This window comes from Mustela nigripes, chromosome 6 (genome assembly GCF_022355385.1).
Source record: "Mustela nigripes isolate SB6536 chromosome 6, MUSNIG.SB6536, whole genome shotgun sequence".
Lineage (NCBI taxonomy): Eukaryota > Metazoa > Chordata > Mammalia > Carnivora > Mustelidae > Mustela > Mustela nigripes.
Genome location: NC_081562.1, coordinates 85,548,893 through 85,568,618, shown reverse-complemented (window position 1 = coordinate 85,568,618; position 19,726 = coordinate 85,548,893). Strand labels below are relative to the sequence as shown.

The following is a 19,726-nucleotide window of genomic DNA, read 5'->3' as shown; positions in this document are numbered from 1 at the left end:
TTGCTGATATCCTACAGAGTCCTAGCCAACTTTTGTAAGCTATTTTCTAATTTGAGAATTACATAATTTCTAATGATCTAATAGCTCATGAAACTTTCATGTTTTCATAATTATTTTTCCCACATAAAAAAGGACTTGGGGGCGCCTGGGTGGCTCAGTGGGTTAGGCCGCTGCCTTCGGCTCAGGTCATGATCTCAGGGTCCTGGGATCGAGTCCCGCATCGGGCTCTCTGCTCCGCAGGGAGCCTGCTTCCCTCTCTCTCTCTGCCTGCCTCTCCATCTACTTGTGATTTCTCTCTGTCAAATAAATAAATAAAATCTTTAAAAAAAAAAAAAAAGGACTTGGGCACTTTATATTGTTCATTCATCTTTATTCAAACACTTTACCATACTGCTTTGAGCATAGTAGTTTTATTTTTTTTTTTAAGATTTTATTTATTTGACAGAGAGAAAGAGATCACAAGTAGGCTACAAGCAGAGAGAGAGGGGAAAGGCTCCCCGCCGAGCAAAGGGCCTGATGTGGGGCTCGATCCCAGGACCCTGAGATCATGACCCGAGCTGAAGGCTTAATTAAGAGGCTTAATCCACTGAGCCACCCAGGTGCCCCATGAGCATAGTAACTTTAGACTCTGTTTTAACACATGGTAAAGCAAGGACCATATCACGATTCTGTTTCTAAATTTTCTTGGCTATTCCAAAACATTTATTTTACCACATGCACATTGAGATTATTTTATCTAACTCCCTACCACCCAAAAAACTCTCCAATGGAGCTGTAATTGATTTCCATTATGTTTATATATATTTAGACCTCCCATCTGGGAATACATTATATATTTCCATTTTTCAGATCTTGCTTTTACATCCTTAAGATTTTATAATTTTCTTCATACGGATCCTGTGCCTTCCTTTTGATATTTATCCTTAAGTATTTTATAATTTTTAACACTATTATGAAGTCTTTTTCTCCTCACCAAGACAGTTCACTCCCATACTTCCCTCTACCAACATCCCAATGATACAAAAAAATACTATTACTTGCCACCCATTCTCATACTACCCTGAGTGAGTATAAGTTTTGCTGAACTCTTAGACTAGTTTATTCAGACAACCAGGCTTTCTGCTGTAAAATCTCTTCTATTTCAAAGATTCTTTTTTTTTTTTTTAAGATTTTATTTATTTATTTGACACAGACAGAGATCACAAGTAGGCAGAGAGGCAGGCAGAGAGAGAGGGGGTAGCAGGCTCCCCACTGAGCAGAGAGCCCAATGTGGGGCTCGATCCCAGAACCCTGAGATCATGACCCAAGCCGAAGGCAGAGGCTTAACCCACTGAGCCACCCAGGCACCCCTATTTCAAAGATTCTTACTCTCTCTCTCTCTGCCTGCCTCTCTGCCTACTTGTGATCTCTGTCTGTCAAATAAATAAATAAAATCTTTAAAAAAAAAAAAAGATTTGAGAGACAGAGAGCACATATACATGGTGGGGAAGGTAGAGGGAGAAGGAGAGAGGACAAATGCAGACTCCCCACTGAGTGTGCAACCCATTATGGCACTCGATCTCTCGACCCTAAGATCAAGTCCTGAGCCAAAGCCAAGAGCTGGACACCCAACCAACTGAGCCCCCCAGACCCCCCATCTTTTTAAAATCTTACCATGTGTATTTTAGGTTTCCTGGATCTAACTTCCAAGTCCCTTACCTTCATAAGTTCCCACTCTAACTCTTGGTGTTCGTGTTTTAAGCTTTGAAATTGTTATATTACTTAAACTATGTTTTAAAAAAGAGGGCAGGGGCGCCTTGGTGGCTCAGTGGGTTAAGCCTCTGCCTTCAGCTCAGGTCATGATCTCAGGGTCCTGGGAACGAGCCCTGCATGGGGCTCTCTGCTCAGAGGGGAGCCTGCTTCCTCCTCTCTCTCTCTGCCTGCCTCTCTGCCTCCTTGTTATCTCTCTCTCTCTGTCAAATAAATACGTAAAATCTTTTTAATTAATTAATTAATTAATTAATTTTTTAAAAGAGGGCAGTATAGATGTGTGAAAACAGCCATCTTTCTAGAATCATTTCAAATAGGATTTTTAAATGCTACCTTATCACTCAAGCAGAAAACAAAATGCTTCTATGTACTTAAAAGACAATTACTTAAATTAGTATTTTTAAAACCCCAACAGCTATTTGTTGAGAAGTTACTAGATTGAAAGCTCCTTGAAAGCAGGGAATCTGCCTTCTACGCATACCTTATTCTCTCAATAGATCTTGTAAATAAATGTGCTCAATACACCTTTACTGATATACTGATATATTGAGCACTTTACGAGTTCCAAAAGGTAGAAGGCCATGCCACTACACTCACAAAATGTAAAGTCCAACACAGGAGGCAAAAATAATTGAAACAAATAATAGTGGTCAGTTTAGTGTTAAACTCTGTTACTGAATACAATGGCCTAAAAATAGAAGGGATTAATATGAACGAAAGCAGTCAGCTGGTTTCATGATCAAGGGAACATCAGCCGAGCCCTGGAATTTGGCAACATTTTAATAGGAGAAAAGGCAGTCCTGACAAAGAAAACAGTCAATATAAAGGCAGAGAGATAGGAAAGGGACTGTCAGGAAAAAGAGTGAGGAAACCAATCTGACTATAATAGAAGAGTCAGTCAGAGACTAGAAAGAAAATAAGAACAGACAGGGAGGCTGATGACAGAGTCCAGATTCATCGCTGGTTGAACAGGTATTGAAAATACACATGTCGAAGGACACTGTATGTACACATGTAAGGACACTGTCGAAGCAGCTTACAGAGGGAGGTGAAAACAGGTATGTAAGTGATAACTTCCTAGGTTCAAGATCATTTGAAAAATAAAACACAGGGGTAACATGAGAGATCAGAGCTTAGAGAACCAGCAAATGAGGAAGTTGGTGTTTTTAACAGGAAGTTCATCTTCCAGTACTTCCCTTGGTCCTTGAAGAAAAACGAGAACTATGGGAGGAAAATTCAGACAGATGCTTTTTCTACACATTCAATTTAAGAATGAAAGTTTCTCCAAACCAGAAAGGAAATCTGATAATGTAAGAAAGGAGACACTTTAAATTTTTATGGAAAAAAAAAAATTTTTTTGTAACTACATATGGCGACAAAAATTAATAGACTTGTTATGGTAATCATTTTACAATATATACAAATATCAAAGCCTTACGTTGCACACCTGAAACTAATATAATGCTGTATGTCAATTACACCTCAATAAAGAAAACTGAAGACAGCCTGTTTGCTTCAGTCACAGATTTATGGAACAGGAAACTATCAGAAGCTTCTACCTAATAATTCCTGCTGGGTTCATTTTTAAAACGTAGAGTGTGACAAGACTGATCAACACCATAACATACACATGCCTGACCTGAGTTAAAAACCACAAGTTCCAGACTGATGAATCAAGACCCGTACTTTTGAAAAAAATAATACATTATATGCTAACAAAAATAACTTTTTTAATTAAAAAATAAATGTTTGGTAGAATTAAAATAAAACAAAACCCACAAGTTCCAGGTTAAGAGTAACCTGAAACAACATAATCCAAAGTTCTTAGAAAGAAAGAAAGAAATCCTATAGGTGCTTTAAATTATCCATAAAAGCAACAGTCCTCTAAAAATAGAGAGATATTAGAGCACTGTTCCTTCAAAAAACAAGAAATAACACCAAGAAAAAAATCAATTAAAGTACATGTCATTTACAGAAATATCTACACTGGGGCGCCTGTATGGCTCAGTCATTAAGCGTCTGTCTTCAGCTCAGGTCATGATCCCAGGGTTCTGGGATGTAGCCCCACATCAGGCTCCCTGCTCAGCAGGAAGCCTACTTCTCCCTCTCCCACTCCCCCTGCTTATGTTCCCTCTCTCACTGTGTCTCTCGCTATCAAATAAACAAATAAAATCTTAAAAAAAAGAGAAATATTTACATTAAGTTATAAATTAACTTTAAACGTAAACATTAAATATCCTAAGGGGGAAAAAAAAAAAAGCACTAAAAACTCTTTCTGAATCAGAATGTAACGACAATCCTCTCTACAGTCCAGAAGCTCAAGTCCAGTGCAAACCAAGGATCTTTCTAAGACACCAGACCTTCAGATTCTCATTTAGGACTGCCCTGTGAAGCATCCAAAATATTTTCCTCCTGGGTTTCCCCTTTACAGCTCCTGATCATGCTCATCTCAATTCAAGGAAGAAAAATTAATTTCACATCTATTCTCTGAGAATAGGACAGAACATTCCCATCCTTTTCCCTCCAGCCCCACCTCTAAAACTCCAAAGACAGAAGCTGTATTCTAAGAAAAGTGAGGCCCAGTAGTTAGGATGGGAAAGAATTTTGCAGAAACAACTTGAAACATGATTCAGGGAGACAGAGGCAGATGGCAGTGTGGAAACCCATGAGGTCTGGAGCCAAGCAGACTTGGGTTCCCACCCAGCACACGATAGTCTCAGACTGTACGTTCTTTAACAAGTCTCTACAAAATGGAAATCACACACCTATCTCCAGGAGTTATAAGATTAGAAACACATTTCAAAGACCTGCCTGAGGTCCCACAGCAAGCAACAAACACAGGACTTAATCCAGCTCTAAATGACTGTTAAGTCCACTGTTCTGATCCCTTCGCCATTCATTTCAGAATGTAACTGTCATGGGCAAGGAGAAAGGGAAAGATCAGGGTATAGGGCCAGATCGGGCACACACAACATTCTTCTCCATTGCAGGTGTTTTTTGTGTTTGTTTGTTTTTTAAGATTTTATTTATTTATTTGACACACAGAGAAAGATCACAAGTAGGCAGAGAGGCAGGCAGAGAGAGAAGGGGAAGCAGACTCCCTGCTGAGCAGAGCCTGATGTGGGACTCGATCCCAGGACCCTGAGATCATAACCTGAGCTGAAGGCAGAGGCTTAACCCACTGAGCCACCCAGGCACCCTCCATTTCAAGGGCTTTCTGTTAGCCCAGTTCTCTCATCATGATAATAGGAGCTTTTTATTCAGCATCTACTTCCCAACCAGCTAGGGTATATGAAGAGCCAAGCACAGGGTTTGCTATACAGCAAGTACTCAATAACTGGTAGCTCCTTATACAGAGATCTTAACCTCTAAACAGAGCTTAGGAAAGGCTGGCTTCTTACAGGAATTTGAATGGAACAGAAGTAAACCAGGAAGAAAAGGGGGAAGAGGGGTGCCTGGGTGGCTCAGTGGGTTGAAGCCTCTGCCTTCGGCTCGGGTCATGATCTCGGGGTCCTGGGATCGACCCCCGCATCGGGCTCTCTGCTCAGCGGGGAGCCTGCTTCTTCCCCTCCTCTCTCTCTACCTGCCTCTCTGACTACTTGTGATCTCTATCTGTCAAATAAATAAATAAAATCTTTAAAAAAAAAAAGAAAGAAAGAAAAAAGAAAAGGGGGAAGAATGTGCCTGCCAGAGTGGGCATCTCTCAGAGGAAGGCAACATGTACAAAGGCATGGAAGTGAAAAAGCACAGTGGCGCATGCAGCTAGGCATGGCTAGAGAGGGGAGAAAACCATAGAAGGCGTGGGAAATGAGGCTACAAAGGCAAGCAGGTCTTGCTACGTAAAGGATGCCTGAATTTTATCCTGTGGATGGGGCAAGCCAATGAATAATTTTTAAACTGGGGAGAGGTCACTTTTAGATCTCTATTTCAGAATGATCATTCCATCACAGAATAGAGAAGAATGGACTGGAGGGAAAAGGGTCTGGGAAGGCACTGGAGGCAGGTGGATGAGTTAGAGGAGACGACTACAATAATCTCAGTGAGAGGTTGATAAGGGCTGAACAAAGACCAGGGGCGCCCGGTGGCTCAGTCGGTTAAGTGTCTGCCTTCGGTTCAGGTCATGATCCTGGGGCCTGAGATAAAGCCCCACCATCCAGCTCCACACTCAGCAGGGAGTCTGTTTTTCCCTCTCCCTCTGCCCCTCCTTCCCCCAGCTTGTGCTCACCTCTCTCTCTCTCAAAACAAATAAATGGAATCTTAAACAAACAAAAAAACGAGCCTGAACTAAAACCAAAATGGCATGAGTGGAAGGGAGGAAGAAGAATCAACTGGACTTAGTGACCCATGAGATGGATGACTCCCAAGCATTTGACCCAAGAAAGTGGACATTTGGAAGGAGGCTGTGGAGCAGGCTGAAATAAGGAATACAGTGTTGGACTTGCTAAGTTACCATTGTCGGGGAGCCAATGGGATGTGTGGAGCAGACAGCTCTGAGTCAGGTCTACAGATAGGGACCAGGAAGCCACCTCACCTCCAAGACAGCTCATGTCCTGGGCATGGATGAGATTACTCAGCAAGCTTATGTGAAGGGAGATGAAGGCTCATGACAGATAGCAGGAACACCTGTATCAGAAGGAAGACGCTCAGAGAGAGAGCATAAGAAGAAATAGGCTCCAGAAGGAAATGCGGCCGTTAAAAGCTAAGGAAGGAAAGGGTTTTTTTTTTTTTTTTTCCCCAAAGATTTTATTTATTTGACAGACAGAGATCACAAGCAGGCAGAGAGGCAGGCAGATAGAGAGTGAGAGAAGGAAGCAGGCTCCCTGCTCAGCAGAGAGCCCGATGTGGGACTCGATCCCAGGACCCTGAGATCATGACCTGAGTCGAAGGCAGCGGCTTAACCCACTGAGCCACCCAGGTGCCCCAGGAAAGGGTTTTATAAAGCTAACTATTCACCATATCCAACGCTGCATAAAAGACACTACAGCCAGTGGGTGCTTTTCAGTCTGAAATTAGAAGTCACTGATGGGGGACGCCTGAGTGGCTCAGTTGGTTGGACGACTGCCTTCGGCTCAGGTCATGATCCTGGAGTCCCGAGATCGAGTCCCGCATCGGGCTCCCAGCTCCATGGGGAGTCTGCTTCTCTCTCTGACCTTCTCCTCGTTCATGCTCTCTCTCACTGTCTCTCTCTCTCAAGTAAATAAAAAAAAATTTTAAAAAAAAAAAAAAAAAGAAGTCACTGATGGGGGCACCTAGGTGGCCCAGTTGGTTAAGTGACTGCCTTAGGATCAGGTCATGATCCCAGAGTCTTGGGATCAAGTCCCACATCAGGCTCCCTGCTCCATGGGCAGTCTGCTTCTCCCTCTGACCTTCTCCTCTCTCATGCTCTCTCTCACTGTCTCTCTCTCAAATAAATAAATAAAATCTTTTAAAAAAAAAAGTCACTGATGGCCTTGGAGATAGCTGTTTTGGAGATTTGATAAGCAAAAGCAATGGACCAAGAGAAGTGAGCCAAGGAAAGACAGGAAAGGAAGTGTAAGCTACACCTTCTAGGATCTGTGAGAGGACGAGAATGCAAGCACACAAGAGCACGCGGACTCCAACACAAGACTGCCGGAAGCTGCTTTTTTTGGATGGGAGAAAATTCAGCATATTTATAGGCTGAAGGGAAGGAACTGAGAGCCAAGCGTTAAGTGAGAAGCTGAAGATGAGAGAACGAGACAAAGGCAAAAAGACCATGAATGAAGACATGAATGAATAGATCAATCAATGAAGTAAGACGCCAAGATCACAGAGGAAAAAGGATGGGAGTGAGAACAGTGAGAGGGATATACCTTAGAACAGGAAAGGGGATACTTCTTCCTCTGAGAAAAGGAGGAAAGTGGATAAGGGTGGGAACTGATACAGATAAGGCTTAGAGTGCTGAGGAGGGAAGCGGAGGGAGTTTGGCTTTCTTACAAGCTAGTAAGAATGGTTCTGAGCTTTGTTTCATAGTCCTCTTTAAGAAACTGATGAAAGGTATAGATTCTGCTCCCTAAAAAGACACGTAAGCACTCACACTCCAAGTTCTGCACATGATTTCAGAGTTTTCAGGTACACTGAAGCCAAGTCATGAATCCAAAGAAATTGCCTTTCAGAAGGGATCTTGTTTATCGATGAGCATCCACAGGGAAAGCATGCAACCAACTCACTAAAAACACAAAGATAGGAAAAACTCTCACTTAAACCCCTAGAGTATTATCAATCACCAAAACAGATGGGACTATTTGAGGTGTACAATAGCACTAACTTAGACTCTAGTGATACAAGAGGAGACCACCACAGCTTTTGGGAAACTCAGAATTTAAAGACAATGAGTGATAAGAGTCCTGGATTTAGCAAAGGCTTTAGAAAGCAGCATAATCTTTAAAAGACGGGAAAGATCAATCTAGAGCTCAAGGGAGACAAAAATCAGACCCTTGGGTCTAAAGATAGAGAACCAGACAAGGCTGGTAGTAAACAGAACTCAAAAGAAAAGTGGATGCAAAAAAACTTTTGAAGGAGGAACTGAAAGGATGTGTTCACTAGAGACAAATGGAGGACTAAGAAAAGGAAGAGACAAAAACTATTTGAAGATTCTAAGCACCCACATGTGCCTTTCCGTAACTGGTAGATGCCTAACTGGTAGAGTCTCAGAAACCACGCTTAAATTTCACAGCCATTTGCCAGAACTTACCAGCTCGGAAATGTACACACACCAGATGTCTGTATGAAACAAACCAGCTACTCTTTTCTGCTGTAGTCAACTGCCTGCAGTGACCTAACATATGTTACACTAAGGGTAGAGGGTGCCGACAGGAGCAACTGATGGTGGAGTAAGGTCTTTTAAAAAAATATGTGCACAAATTGATTTCATTCATCACTTCATATATAACCATATTCTGCCAAGTAACACAAGATACTAAAAACAGCCAAGTCATGAAGCAGCCCTTCACTATCAGAAACAATAAAGATTACACACACCAAGCAATCACTGCATGCCACACAGTACAGTCAGCTCCTATTCAACCCTACAGCTCCAATGAGATTGTCATTCCTTTAAGAATCGAAGAAACTAAAATGAGGGAGGGTAGCCAGTCTGTCCAGGGTCACACAGCTACTAAGTGACAGTCCAGGAATGGTTACCCAGGCCCACCAGATGCCAAAGCCTATACTCAAATGATTCTACAACTCTGGTTCACACCAAAATCAAATCCCAAGACAGTGACTTTATGGTTTCACTTTACATCACATTGAAGTGAGCAAAAACTCATTGCACTCCTAACACAATATAAGAAAGAGTTGGGGAGCTACTTAAAAAAGTTTAAGATAGGGGCACCTAGGTGGCTCAGTGGATTAAGCCTCTGCCTTCAGCTCAAGTCATGATCCCAGGATCCTGGGATCGACCCCCGCAGGGACTGAGCACCAGATCGGGCTCTCTGCTCAGCCAGGAGCCTGCTTTTCCTCCTCTTTCTCTGCCTGCCTCTCTGCCTACTTGTGATCTCTCTCTCTCTCTGTCAAATAATAAATCTTAAAAAAAAAAAAAAAAAAAAAAAGTTTAAGATATAATACAGGGGCACCTGGGTGGCTCAGTGGGTTAAGCCTCTGCCTTCAGCTCAGGTCATGGTCTCAGGGTCCTGGGATTGAGCCTGCATCAGCTCTCTGCTCAGCAGGGAGCCTGCTTCCCCCTCTCCCTCTGCCTGCCTCTCTGCCTACTTGTGATCTCTCTGTCAAATAAATAAATAAAATTTTTTTTAAAAAAATTACTTCCAAACTGTTTAAGATAGGAATGACCTCTGTAGGAGCTTACACTCATGTAAAATGAAAAACAATTTAAATAATTAAAGAATGTATCAGTTGGCAAAAATGACATATACACTGTAAATGCTGTAAGGTTTGAAGCTAGGGAGCTGACAATGGTCAGGGTTCGGTTATAAAAAAAAGCTAGCACTTCAGCTGAACTCTTAAAGAGCAGTGGGACAGTAAGCAGGAAGGAGTGCTTTCAAAGAGCATTCCTGAGAGGGGGGGAGAACTGTAGTAATTCTGATACAAATATAGTGTGAGGGCCTTTTTTAGCCAATCATCTGAACTTTTCACCCTGAGGTGCTAATCCTCACACAGGCTAGGAAAGAAAGCAGCCACCAGGGGCCAGGCTAAGAGTGAAGGGTTAATGATTTCTTTTTTTTTTCTTTTTTTTAAGATTTTATTTATTTATTTGAGAGAAAGGGAGAGTGAGTAGGAAGGGAGAGGGAGAGAAAACCTGAAGCAGACTCTGCACCAAGCAAAAAGTCCAACGCAGGGCTCAAGCCCATGACGGCAACATCATGACCAGAGCAGAAACCAAGAGTCGGACACTTAACCCACTGAGCCATGCAGGTGCCCCTTAATGATTTCCTTCATTCAAAAATCCAGTTCAATGATATGGGGCTGTCAAATGATGATTTTTCAAAATAAACATCAGAACAAGGGTGTCCACACCCGCGCTATCCTTTATAGTAAGACTAAATCATTCTATCAATAAATTGGTCACTTGTCTTCTCAACTACCCTCAAAAACAAGTTTACATCATTCTACTTTTTTGACAGTCACAATGCAAATCAGTTTAGAATTACTCTAATTTTTTCAATGACATCTAGTCTGGACTCCAAAAGAACATCACCAGATTTTCTCTATTTGACTCCAAGTAACCTATAAAATGAAATTCCACCCTCAAAATCTGCCACCATGAAGATTTTCAAAGGAATGTGCCACAGACTCTGACCATAATTCCTAAAGATGTGTTCCAATGTAAGAGAGGATATATGCAAAACACAAATGCAAAAATATACATATTCAAGTTTTAGGGAGAGCGCATAGATTAACACCCAGTTTGGGTTATGTAAAAATCGATAACCTCTGCTTTCCTTCCTCCTCTTAACATCAGGTATAACAACTACTGAGACATGCTTTTCTGATAAATGTATATCCCATGAATTCACAACTATGTGTTGTATTTGGGGGAAAGTGGACAACTTTTCCATTGTAGATACAATAGGAGGGACTTGTCAGTTTCCTGGCTCCTTACTTTTACTTGCCCACTAGGGAACCCGTGAAATATGATCTCTAGCCAGCACCTATTCCATTCCCTCAACAACTCCCCCACTGCTTCCCCACTCCTCAAGAGGTTTCCCATCAACTCCTAGCAAGGAGCCCTCTCTTATACCTCTGCCTTCAAGGTGGGCCCTACCGGCCTTGCAGGGCTGCCAGGATGAGTGATGAAAGAGGAGAAAGGGAGGATGTGACTGTGTTTGTTGTGTTTGTGCTCAGAGAAGTGTTCAAACAAGAAAAGGGAGGATCCCTTCCTGTGTTATTTTGTCTTAAATACCTTCCCAGTTGTCATCTTTAGACACTGAAAGACTTGAGCTCTTCCAACAAGCCACAGAAGTATAGGATTTATGTCCTTTCCTTCATGCTTAGGACTGAACTGCACATGCTCAATCTCAGCCATCTCTACTGGCCACCCTGTCCAATCTTCTCTTTATAGTTCTCTGCTGTTTCTTTTCCACAACAACAACAAATCAGATACCTTCCTCTTTTCTTAGAAGGCAGCCTTGGACAAAACTCTACCACGGTCTCCTGTACTGTCTGGTTGGTATCTAAGTGACTTCCATTCCAGACTCAGGTCTCCTTGAAAGCTGACACACTGCTCTGCATTCCCAGCACACAGGAGGCATAAAATAACTATCTGTTGAATCATATAAGTGAATGATAGACTTGAAAGAGATTTCAGAAAGAGAATCAAGGGACTATCTAGAATTGTGGCAAACAACTGTTTGACTGAAGAAGTAGATAGAGTAAAAATTTCCTTAGAGTAAAAATTAGAATACCTTGTGCCATAACAAGAAAGATATTTAAATCATTTGATGGTAACAGATGCCATAATTACATGGCAGCTTAGGATAATGGCACTTCCTAGATGAGCGACTTTAGATAAAACACTTACCCTCTTAACCTTTCTAAGTTTTCCCTTCTGTTAAAACAAAACAAAGAAGAAAAAGAAAAGGTGAGAGATGGTTATAATATCTATCTATTCTACCTAATCACAAAGTTGTAATGAAGCCCACATAACATAACATATAAGATTATACAAATATAATGTATTATATGACAGATTTAAACAAATAAGTCTCATTAGTGTTATTTAATATGCATACACTTGAGTAAAAACAGAGTTTTTGACAAAAGACTTTATTGTCAAACACATAACAGATATAATAATAATACAATAAAATATGTGGATCATGAAAAACATACCCACCATCAAAATATTTGTAGAAACCTCCACCTATTCAATTCATTGAAAGAAGAGCTCAGGATTATGTGCAACTTCAACTTTAAGTGATTCTCTGGATAGCTGCAGCCTATTCTTTTTGGTGCAGAAGCAGGAGCTTCCCGGCCAAGTCCATGGTGACCTGCGTGAAGCACTAGACACAGCCCTGGGCTCTGCAACACGCTCTGCGGCAAACAGCCCACAGGGGCACAAACCTGCATTTCTGTACAGAAGTGGCTGAGCTATGACCAAAGCCTGCAGCCAAAAATACAGACAAGCACAACGAAATTTCTTTAACAGCACACAGCTCAGACTATCACTGTAATTAAGACCAACTATGGCCTGCATGAAAAAAAAAAAAAAGAATAAAATAAAGGAATGAGTATACCAAAGACCCATGATAAACAAACACATAGTTAAAAGTACATTTTTTTTTTTGAAAGGAAAGAAAGTACTTTCCTCAACAGAGCAGCAGCTATAGAGAAAATGTACAATAAACAAACAAACAAGCAAAGACTCATTCAAAATATACTACAGACATTTCCAGTAACACCACGCCAGAGATCTGGGGGTTAGAGGGCTATCTTAACTTCACTTGAATTCCTAAAAACGTCTATCTACTTCTTCAGTCAAACATCCTCTGTACTTTATTTTTAAGCAAGAGAAAAAGACAGATGGCCAAGATGCTGACACTGCAGGCCCCAGATTTTTCAACTGTATTTCTTCCAGTTGTCCGTTGCTAAAAAAGATGAAATACAGGACAACATGGCATATATCTATAAGAAACTAATTCAAAATAAGTATTTGTGAACCAAAGCAATCCTTCATGGGAAAGCAAATCATGCATTTGTCCTTAATGATGCTGAAGTCCTAACATCCACAGTTTGTAGGAGTTTCACACCCTTCTAAGGGAGAGAAAGGTGAGCTAATCAGTGTGAGTCCTAGAAACAGTTCCTCAGAATCATTTCTAGAAACACTCAGAGAAGTAAACAATAATCAGCTGGAAGCCAATATACCAAGAATAAGGAGCTTCCAGGATTTCCCTCTGTGTAAAAGCAATCAACTCCTATTTTTAATCTCATTCTGACACAAACATCCAGCCAAACGTCTCTCTTGCTGGCTAATCAAATAGAGCTCATTTGTTACTACAGAGTAACTGTTTTAAAAGGCAGATTTGAATGGAAGTCATTACAGATTTAAGGACAATGCTTTAGTATAGGAGAAGAATGATATTATCTTGAGAGGCAGGACCAATGGTAATATCTTAAATACATCACAGAAACCAACTCATCCACCACCTCGGATTCTGGGAATGGGCCAAAAAATAACTTCTCAACTGATTAATTGAAAAATAATATGCTGGTAATTAAGTGCAAATTAAAATAACACTTCCCTATACATTGGGAAAACCTAACAGGGTTATTAAAAATAATTATTTCCTTGTATGCCCAACAGAATTTATAACACTCATATCTACTTCTGGCTTTTCATTGTAAAGGATAAGGGGGTGGGGGAATGGGGAAGAGAATGCCCCATAAGTAAACAAAAAGTCTGAACTCTCCTGAGAACTTGTCACATTCTTCTCTTCCAATCAACAATATTTAATCCACTTGAAAAATGCTGGCAAAGAGGGCCTTTGGCAAGGAACTCAGTTAAAAATATGCAACTCTGGGGACACCGCCACAATACTGACATCAAGCTTGTAGAAAATGCTGCTTTTGTCTTAGAGTCAGCCCCTGATAAAAACAGGAACTTTATGGAGAACTGATCACAACTGCACATGAAGCCTGATCACATGCCCACAACAGAGCAACGTTTCTCTCATTGTTGTCCAAGGGACTTCTCTAATAACAGAGGCTTGATTTATTCTATTCTTTTAATTCTCAAATTCAACCCTCCCTGTACCAATCCATTGTCAAAAGAAAGAGGGTGCCGGCCAGGATTTGCATGTAACCGGTAACCACCCCTCCTCCTCTCTTGAAAGACTCTAAAAGGTGATCAGATGCGGAAAATTCACCCCGAATAGAGGCACCAGGAAAAAACCCTTATGACAAAGGTGATCTGAAAGCAGCACAGTGTATGTCTCTCTGGGTTAATGCCACTGCTTCTAATCTGCCTAGGACCCTAAATGGCCCATTCTGCTTCTCGCTCACTCCTGTCACTGGGGAGACATCTCGTATTGTTAAAGAAGGAGGAAGAAGAAATGCGGATTTCCCATGTATCTTTCTCTTTTTCTGAAGGGGGGAGGGGAGCTGAAACAGACGTGAGGCCCTCCCCGCGAAAAGGGTAGAGAAGGACAGGAGAAAGCTGTCAGCCACCCTGCTCGCAGCCTCACCGCCCCCCCACTGTGCCCAGACGCCCGGGAAGAGCGCGAGGGCGCAGCTTTGTCTTGGGTTTTGAGGGGCAGGGAGTGCAGAAACAGCCCGGGCCAGGGGAGGACTTCTCCCCTAAGCCCCAGCTTCACCCTTTCCCCGAGAACACAATGAACGCCAGGGGAAACCCACTTCATAGGATGCAAGCGCAGGGAAGACGACCCCTTCAAAGCACGGGCCAGATTTCCGGCACCCTCCTCCCGTCTCGCCCGCACGGCCAGCAGGGCGCGCGGCGGGGACCTGTTCTCCCTGTCGCCGCGATCCGCAGCGGTGCCCGGGCGCTCGCTCCCCCGCCCGGCTCCTACCCTCTGAGAGCTCCAGCTCCAGCTCCGCCAGCTGCGCCCGCACTTCGGGCGGCAGCGCCGCCACCGCGGCGGGCGCGGGCTCCAGGCCTCGCTCCGCCATCCGGGCTCCGCCAGCCACACTCCGGAAGACAAGAGATGGGGCCGAAGGAGGGACGGACTGACGCGGGCCCACACCCCGGCTACAGGATCCGGCTCCGGCCGCCGAGCTCCGCCGCTGCCGCTGCCTCCGCCGCCGCCATGAGCGAAAGTCACGTGAGCACGGCGGCCCCGCCCCCGGGCCGAGGACGCACCACCTCCGCGGCCCTATCAGCCCGAGGACTCGCGAGCTTACGGCGCCCTCTACTGGGCATCTCCTGAGACGACGACCCCAACCCCGACACCCGGAACTCTCCTGGGCGACGTGAGCTGGAGGTGTTGATGGCCGGAGCCCACGTAGCGTTTACCTTTTACAAGATCGCGACCGAGTTTTCAGGGGACCCAGGCCTCACTTTTTCCGGTTCTCTTAGTGTGTATGCCTTTGTTTTGTGCCCTCCTCCATTTTCCCAGAATTGACATCTAACCATTTAAGAGGACCTGAACTCAAGCCACTTTTTGACCGATTAATGATTTTTTTTTTTAATTTGTATCATTATATCACAGACCACTTCTTTCACGGGGGCTTCCTCGTCCCTCTTGCCAGGAGCTCCTTGTTTCTAGTTCAGTTCTCGTATTTAAGGCAATAGCGGGAGAATCTCCTTCCTCCCACCTAGAATTCTAACTACTTGAAAGTGGAGAACTTAGTCTTCTTGATCTTTTTATATCCTCTTCAATGGATGACTTAATAGGTGTTCCCAAATGTTAACATTTTAATGCAATATAAGGAGGATTCATTTGTGTATTTTTACTAGGAGTTACTGGGGCAGACGCTTTAATCGTTTATATTCTCTCTCTCTCTCTCTCTCTCTCTCTCTTTTTTAATGCCAAAGCTCCCCTTCACAATTTGAGGGATTTCAGTGTTTTCGCTTCCCTTCTATGCTGATCCAAAATTGGTCTCTTGAGAGAAAACGCCTCAACTTCTATTCAACAGTAAGAGTTTCTGGACAATAGTATACCAGTTAGGGGCTGAAAGAAAATTGTTTTTTAGTTGAGAAAAGAATTTCAGCTTGAAAAAAAGAAATGTGACATCGTGGTTGATTGAGGGGTAAACCGAAATTTCCTTTCAACTGCAAAAATGTAAGGAGAATCTTGGGAATATATATGTATGTATGTCTTTCGGTTTACATGAAGACTGTTGCAGGTTTTATGGCTGCAAATTCCTCCCGTCAAAAAGTGAGGTCCCTCCGCTGAATTTGGATGGGCTTCTCATTGCTTTGACCAATAAAATATGGCGCAGGTGATACTATGTAACTTCACTGGTTAGGTCCTAGAAGGCCATGCAGCAGAATTCTTTATCTCCAGAGAGCCCCTCTGAGGAGCCTCCCTCCGAGGGCATTCACTCTGAGAACCCAGCAGCCATGCAGAGAGCTGGCCACACAGAAGACCATGTGAGGTGCTCTGCCCAACCGCCCAGTTCAGCCCAGCCTTTTAGTCATCCTAGCCCAGGAAGCCTCCAGATGACTTCAGCCCCCAGGCATTTGAGTCTTCCCAGCTGAGGTCCCAAACAATGGGGAGCAAAGACAGCCCACCCTTGTGCCCTGTCCAAATTCCCATGAACAAAATAAAATGACCACCCTTTTATGCATCGAAGCTCAGGGTGGTTTGTTACACAATAGACTCCATAAGAAGGATCTTAGCAGGTGGTGTTGTTTTACCCTCCCAGTAGCCCTGACTCCCTTTTTCCCTTGTCACTAGACCACACCTACCCTGTTGAGGCTGAATATGCCAAATACACACTTTTCTGAACTCCTTGGCATGTATGTGACCCACTGGGGGAACTACTGGAAGGGGAACATCTGTGGAGGATTTTCCTTTCTGATGAGAGAGATATGCAAGGAGAAAATGACCTTTCATTTCCTTCCCATCTTTGGATGTTGTCCAGTTTAGGGCACCAGCAGTCATGCTGCAACCACAGGGGGAAACTAAGAAAAGTACAGAGAAGTCACCTAGAACTTGACTGAATTGTTCTGCTAAAATAAATTCTTGGGGCACCTGGGTGGCTCAGTGGATTAAAGCCTCTGCCTTCGGCTCAGGTCATGATCCCAGGGTCCCCACATTGGGCTCTCTGCTCCCTTCCTCTCTCTGCCTGTCTTTCTGCCTATTTCCCTTCCTCTCTCTCTGCCTGCCTCTCTGCCTACTTGTGATCTCTGTCTGTCAAATAAATAAATAAAATCTTTTTTAAAAATAAAATAAAATAAATTCTGGAACCACCTATACAGTGCTTGTCCTTCTTATATGAGAAAATGGATTTAAACCTATTTTAGTTGAATAATCTGCTATTCGCTGTCCAGTAAAAAATGGATATTACAAGTGAGCAAAAATAAGGAATGACTGAGGGCAGTTGCACAATGTCTAGTAAACTATTATGACATAGATCACATGTAGACTGGGGCTGTTTTGCTAGGAAAATAATGGGAAAATTTCGAGGTTTAAGGAGTGAGTGGACTACTTGGTATGGCTTTCAGTAAATTCACACAAGAGATAAACAGTATGGAGTCATCCCAGCGGAGGATAGGCAGGGAAAGTCGGCTTCACTAAGAAGCTCTTCTGGCTACAATCCAAATTGACCAGGGCGACAGGGTGGAGCTTTGCTGACTTGGGGAAGCCAAGGTCTCCCAAGTTAAAGTGAGGTAAACAGAAGCAAGGGATTTAACAGTGATAAAATTGAAAAGATTGAGGCTTCAGATCTCTGAAGGATCTTAAGACCTTTTATTAAACAGTCTTTGTCAGATGAAGGAGGTCAACTTAGTAGTGAATACAAAAAGCCTAGCAGGAAAGATTACTTTAAGGGTACTCCTCCTCCTTTAGGTCATTCATTTCAAATTGTCTCTAGGAACAGATCTTTAAACTAAAGAAGAAGGAGGTGTTTGCAGAGTATAGAAATAAGAACTATGAGGCTGAAATTCTCAGGCTTAATGACTGATCAGTGCTGTCTAATTGAAAATACAATGTGGGGGCGCCTGGGTGGCTCAGTGGGTTAAGGTTCTGCCTTCGGCTCAGGTCATAATTAGGGTCCTGGGATGGAGCACCAATTCAAGCTCTCTGCTCAGCAGGGAGCCTGCTTCCCCTCCACCCCTGCCTGCCTCTCTGCCTGCTTGTGATCTCTCTTTGTCAAATAAATAAATAAATAAATAAAATCATTTTAAAAAGAAAGAAAGAAAATACAATGTGAGCTACCTGTGTAATGTTAAATTCTACTATATTAAAAAGTGAAAAGATGGGGCGCCTGCGTGGCTCGGTGGATTAAAGCCTCTGCCTTCAGCTCAGGTCATGATCTCAGGGTTCTGGGATGGAGTTCTGCATCGGGCTCTCTGCTCTGCAGGGAGCCTGCTTACTCCTCTCTCTTTCTCTCTGCTTGCCTCTCTGCCTACTTGTGATCTCTCTCTGTCAAATAAATAAAATCTTAAAAAAAAAAAAAAAAGTGAGAAGAAACCGCACAGCTCAACCCAGACTAGCTGTACTTCAAGTATCTTATAATTACACGTCACTAGTGGCTGCTGTGTTGCTCAGCGCTGGTGTAGAACTTTACCTACTTTATTAGCACATGGAATTCACTGGATAAAACAGACCAGAACCCCACTAAGTTTTGCAGTATATGCCAAAGATATTCCAAACTTGGTTTTAGCTGCAGCTAATTACTCAACACTAAAAGCAGTTCCTAAACTTCCAACTCCCACCCACAGGAAAATGGCTGCTGAAGTTCTGCAGGAAGGGCATATACCCAATGCCCATATTAGGTATGCCCGTGAAGGACAATGGCACTTTCAGAGATCAGAACCAGAGACTACCAGACTAACACATTCATTCCATTCAAAGTCTGCCTGTCAGGCAGCATGGTAGATTGCAAAAAGGGCGGCAATAACCCTTTTGAACCACCCCACCCCCCACTGCATTCACTATCCTTAGGTAAATCCCCTTTATACATTGGGTTTGACGTATGAATTCCTTTGGCTAATGAGACCATAGTAAGCATGACCTACAGACTTGGAAAGTGCTTGTGCATTGGGCTTGCCCCCCTCTCTTTCTGCTTTCAAGACCACTGCCTTATGAAGGAGCAGGAGCTGGGCTGCTAGATGAGAGTCATGGCCTAGCCACCTTCATTGCTCTAGGTAAAATCCAACCTGCCGCAAAGTATGAGTCAGGCCATACATAGACAGCTGGCTGATCGCAAGTCCATGACTGAGCCCTGCTGAACCCAGCTCAAATGACCAATGCATAAGACAAAAAATGGTTTTCATTTCAACCTACTAAATTTTGAGGGTTTGTTACACAGCAAAAACTGATAGAAACAGGTATGGTATGTGCTCAGGAACCGTGTCTGTTGCGTATTTCCTTTTCTGAACGGAGGTATTATTGTACTTACAATTCCTTGTCTGGCATCATTTGTTGCAGTAGTTCTCAAACTTTAACATACATCAGAATCACAAGGATGGCTTATAGAACACAAATTGTGATGTCCGACCCAGACTTCCTGATTTCATAGGTTTGGGATGTGGCCCAATGATTGACATTTCTACCACCTTCTGTGATGACACTGCTATTGCTGGTATGAAGGCCACATTTGGAGAACCAGTGGTCTATTGGTTGTGTTGGAGACCAGTACAACTCCAGGTTCCTGGTCCATGAGGAATCATCTCCAGACATGAAGATTACGTACCCCCAGAGGTCTGAACTTGGAGCTGGAGGAGGTAGCTGCATGATATTGGGATTCTCTTCCTTAAAGGAAGGGAATGAAATTTCATGTGAGTGAAGTACACACATTTTTAGTCTCATGTGTCATTCAAAGACAGTGTTTCTTTCTTTTTTTTTTTTTTTAAAGATTTTATTTATTTATTTGACAG

General features: G+C 42.9%; 1 protein-coding gene across 3 annotated transcripts in view; it reads right to left on the bottom strand.

Moving 5' to 3' along the window:
* DIP2B (disco interacting protein 2 homolog B) overlaps window positions 1-15,114 on the bottom strand; it is a 224,741-nt gene extending 209,627 nt beyond the window's left edge. For 2 of the 3 annotated variants that reach the window (XM_059403106.1, XM_059403107.1), the window contains exon 1: window positions 14,751-15,114. In XM_059403106.1, coding sequence (XP_059259089.1) covers window positions 14,751-14,850 — 100 coding nt within the window. In that variant the 5' untranslated portion in view covers window positions 14,851-15,114. The remainder of the gene's footprint in view (window positions 1-14,750) is intronic. The other variant, XM_059403108.1, reaches the window with a different exon arrangement.
* Window positions 15,115-19,726: the final 4,612 nt, after the last annotated feature.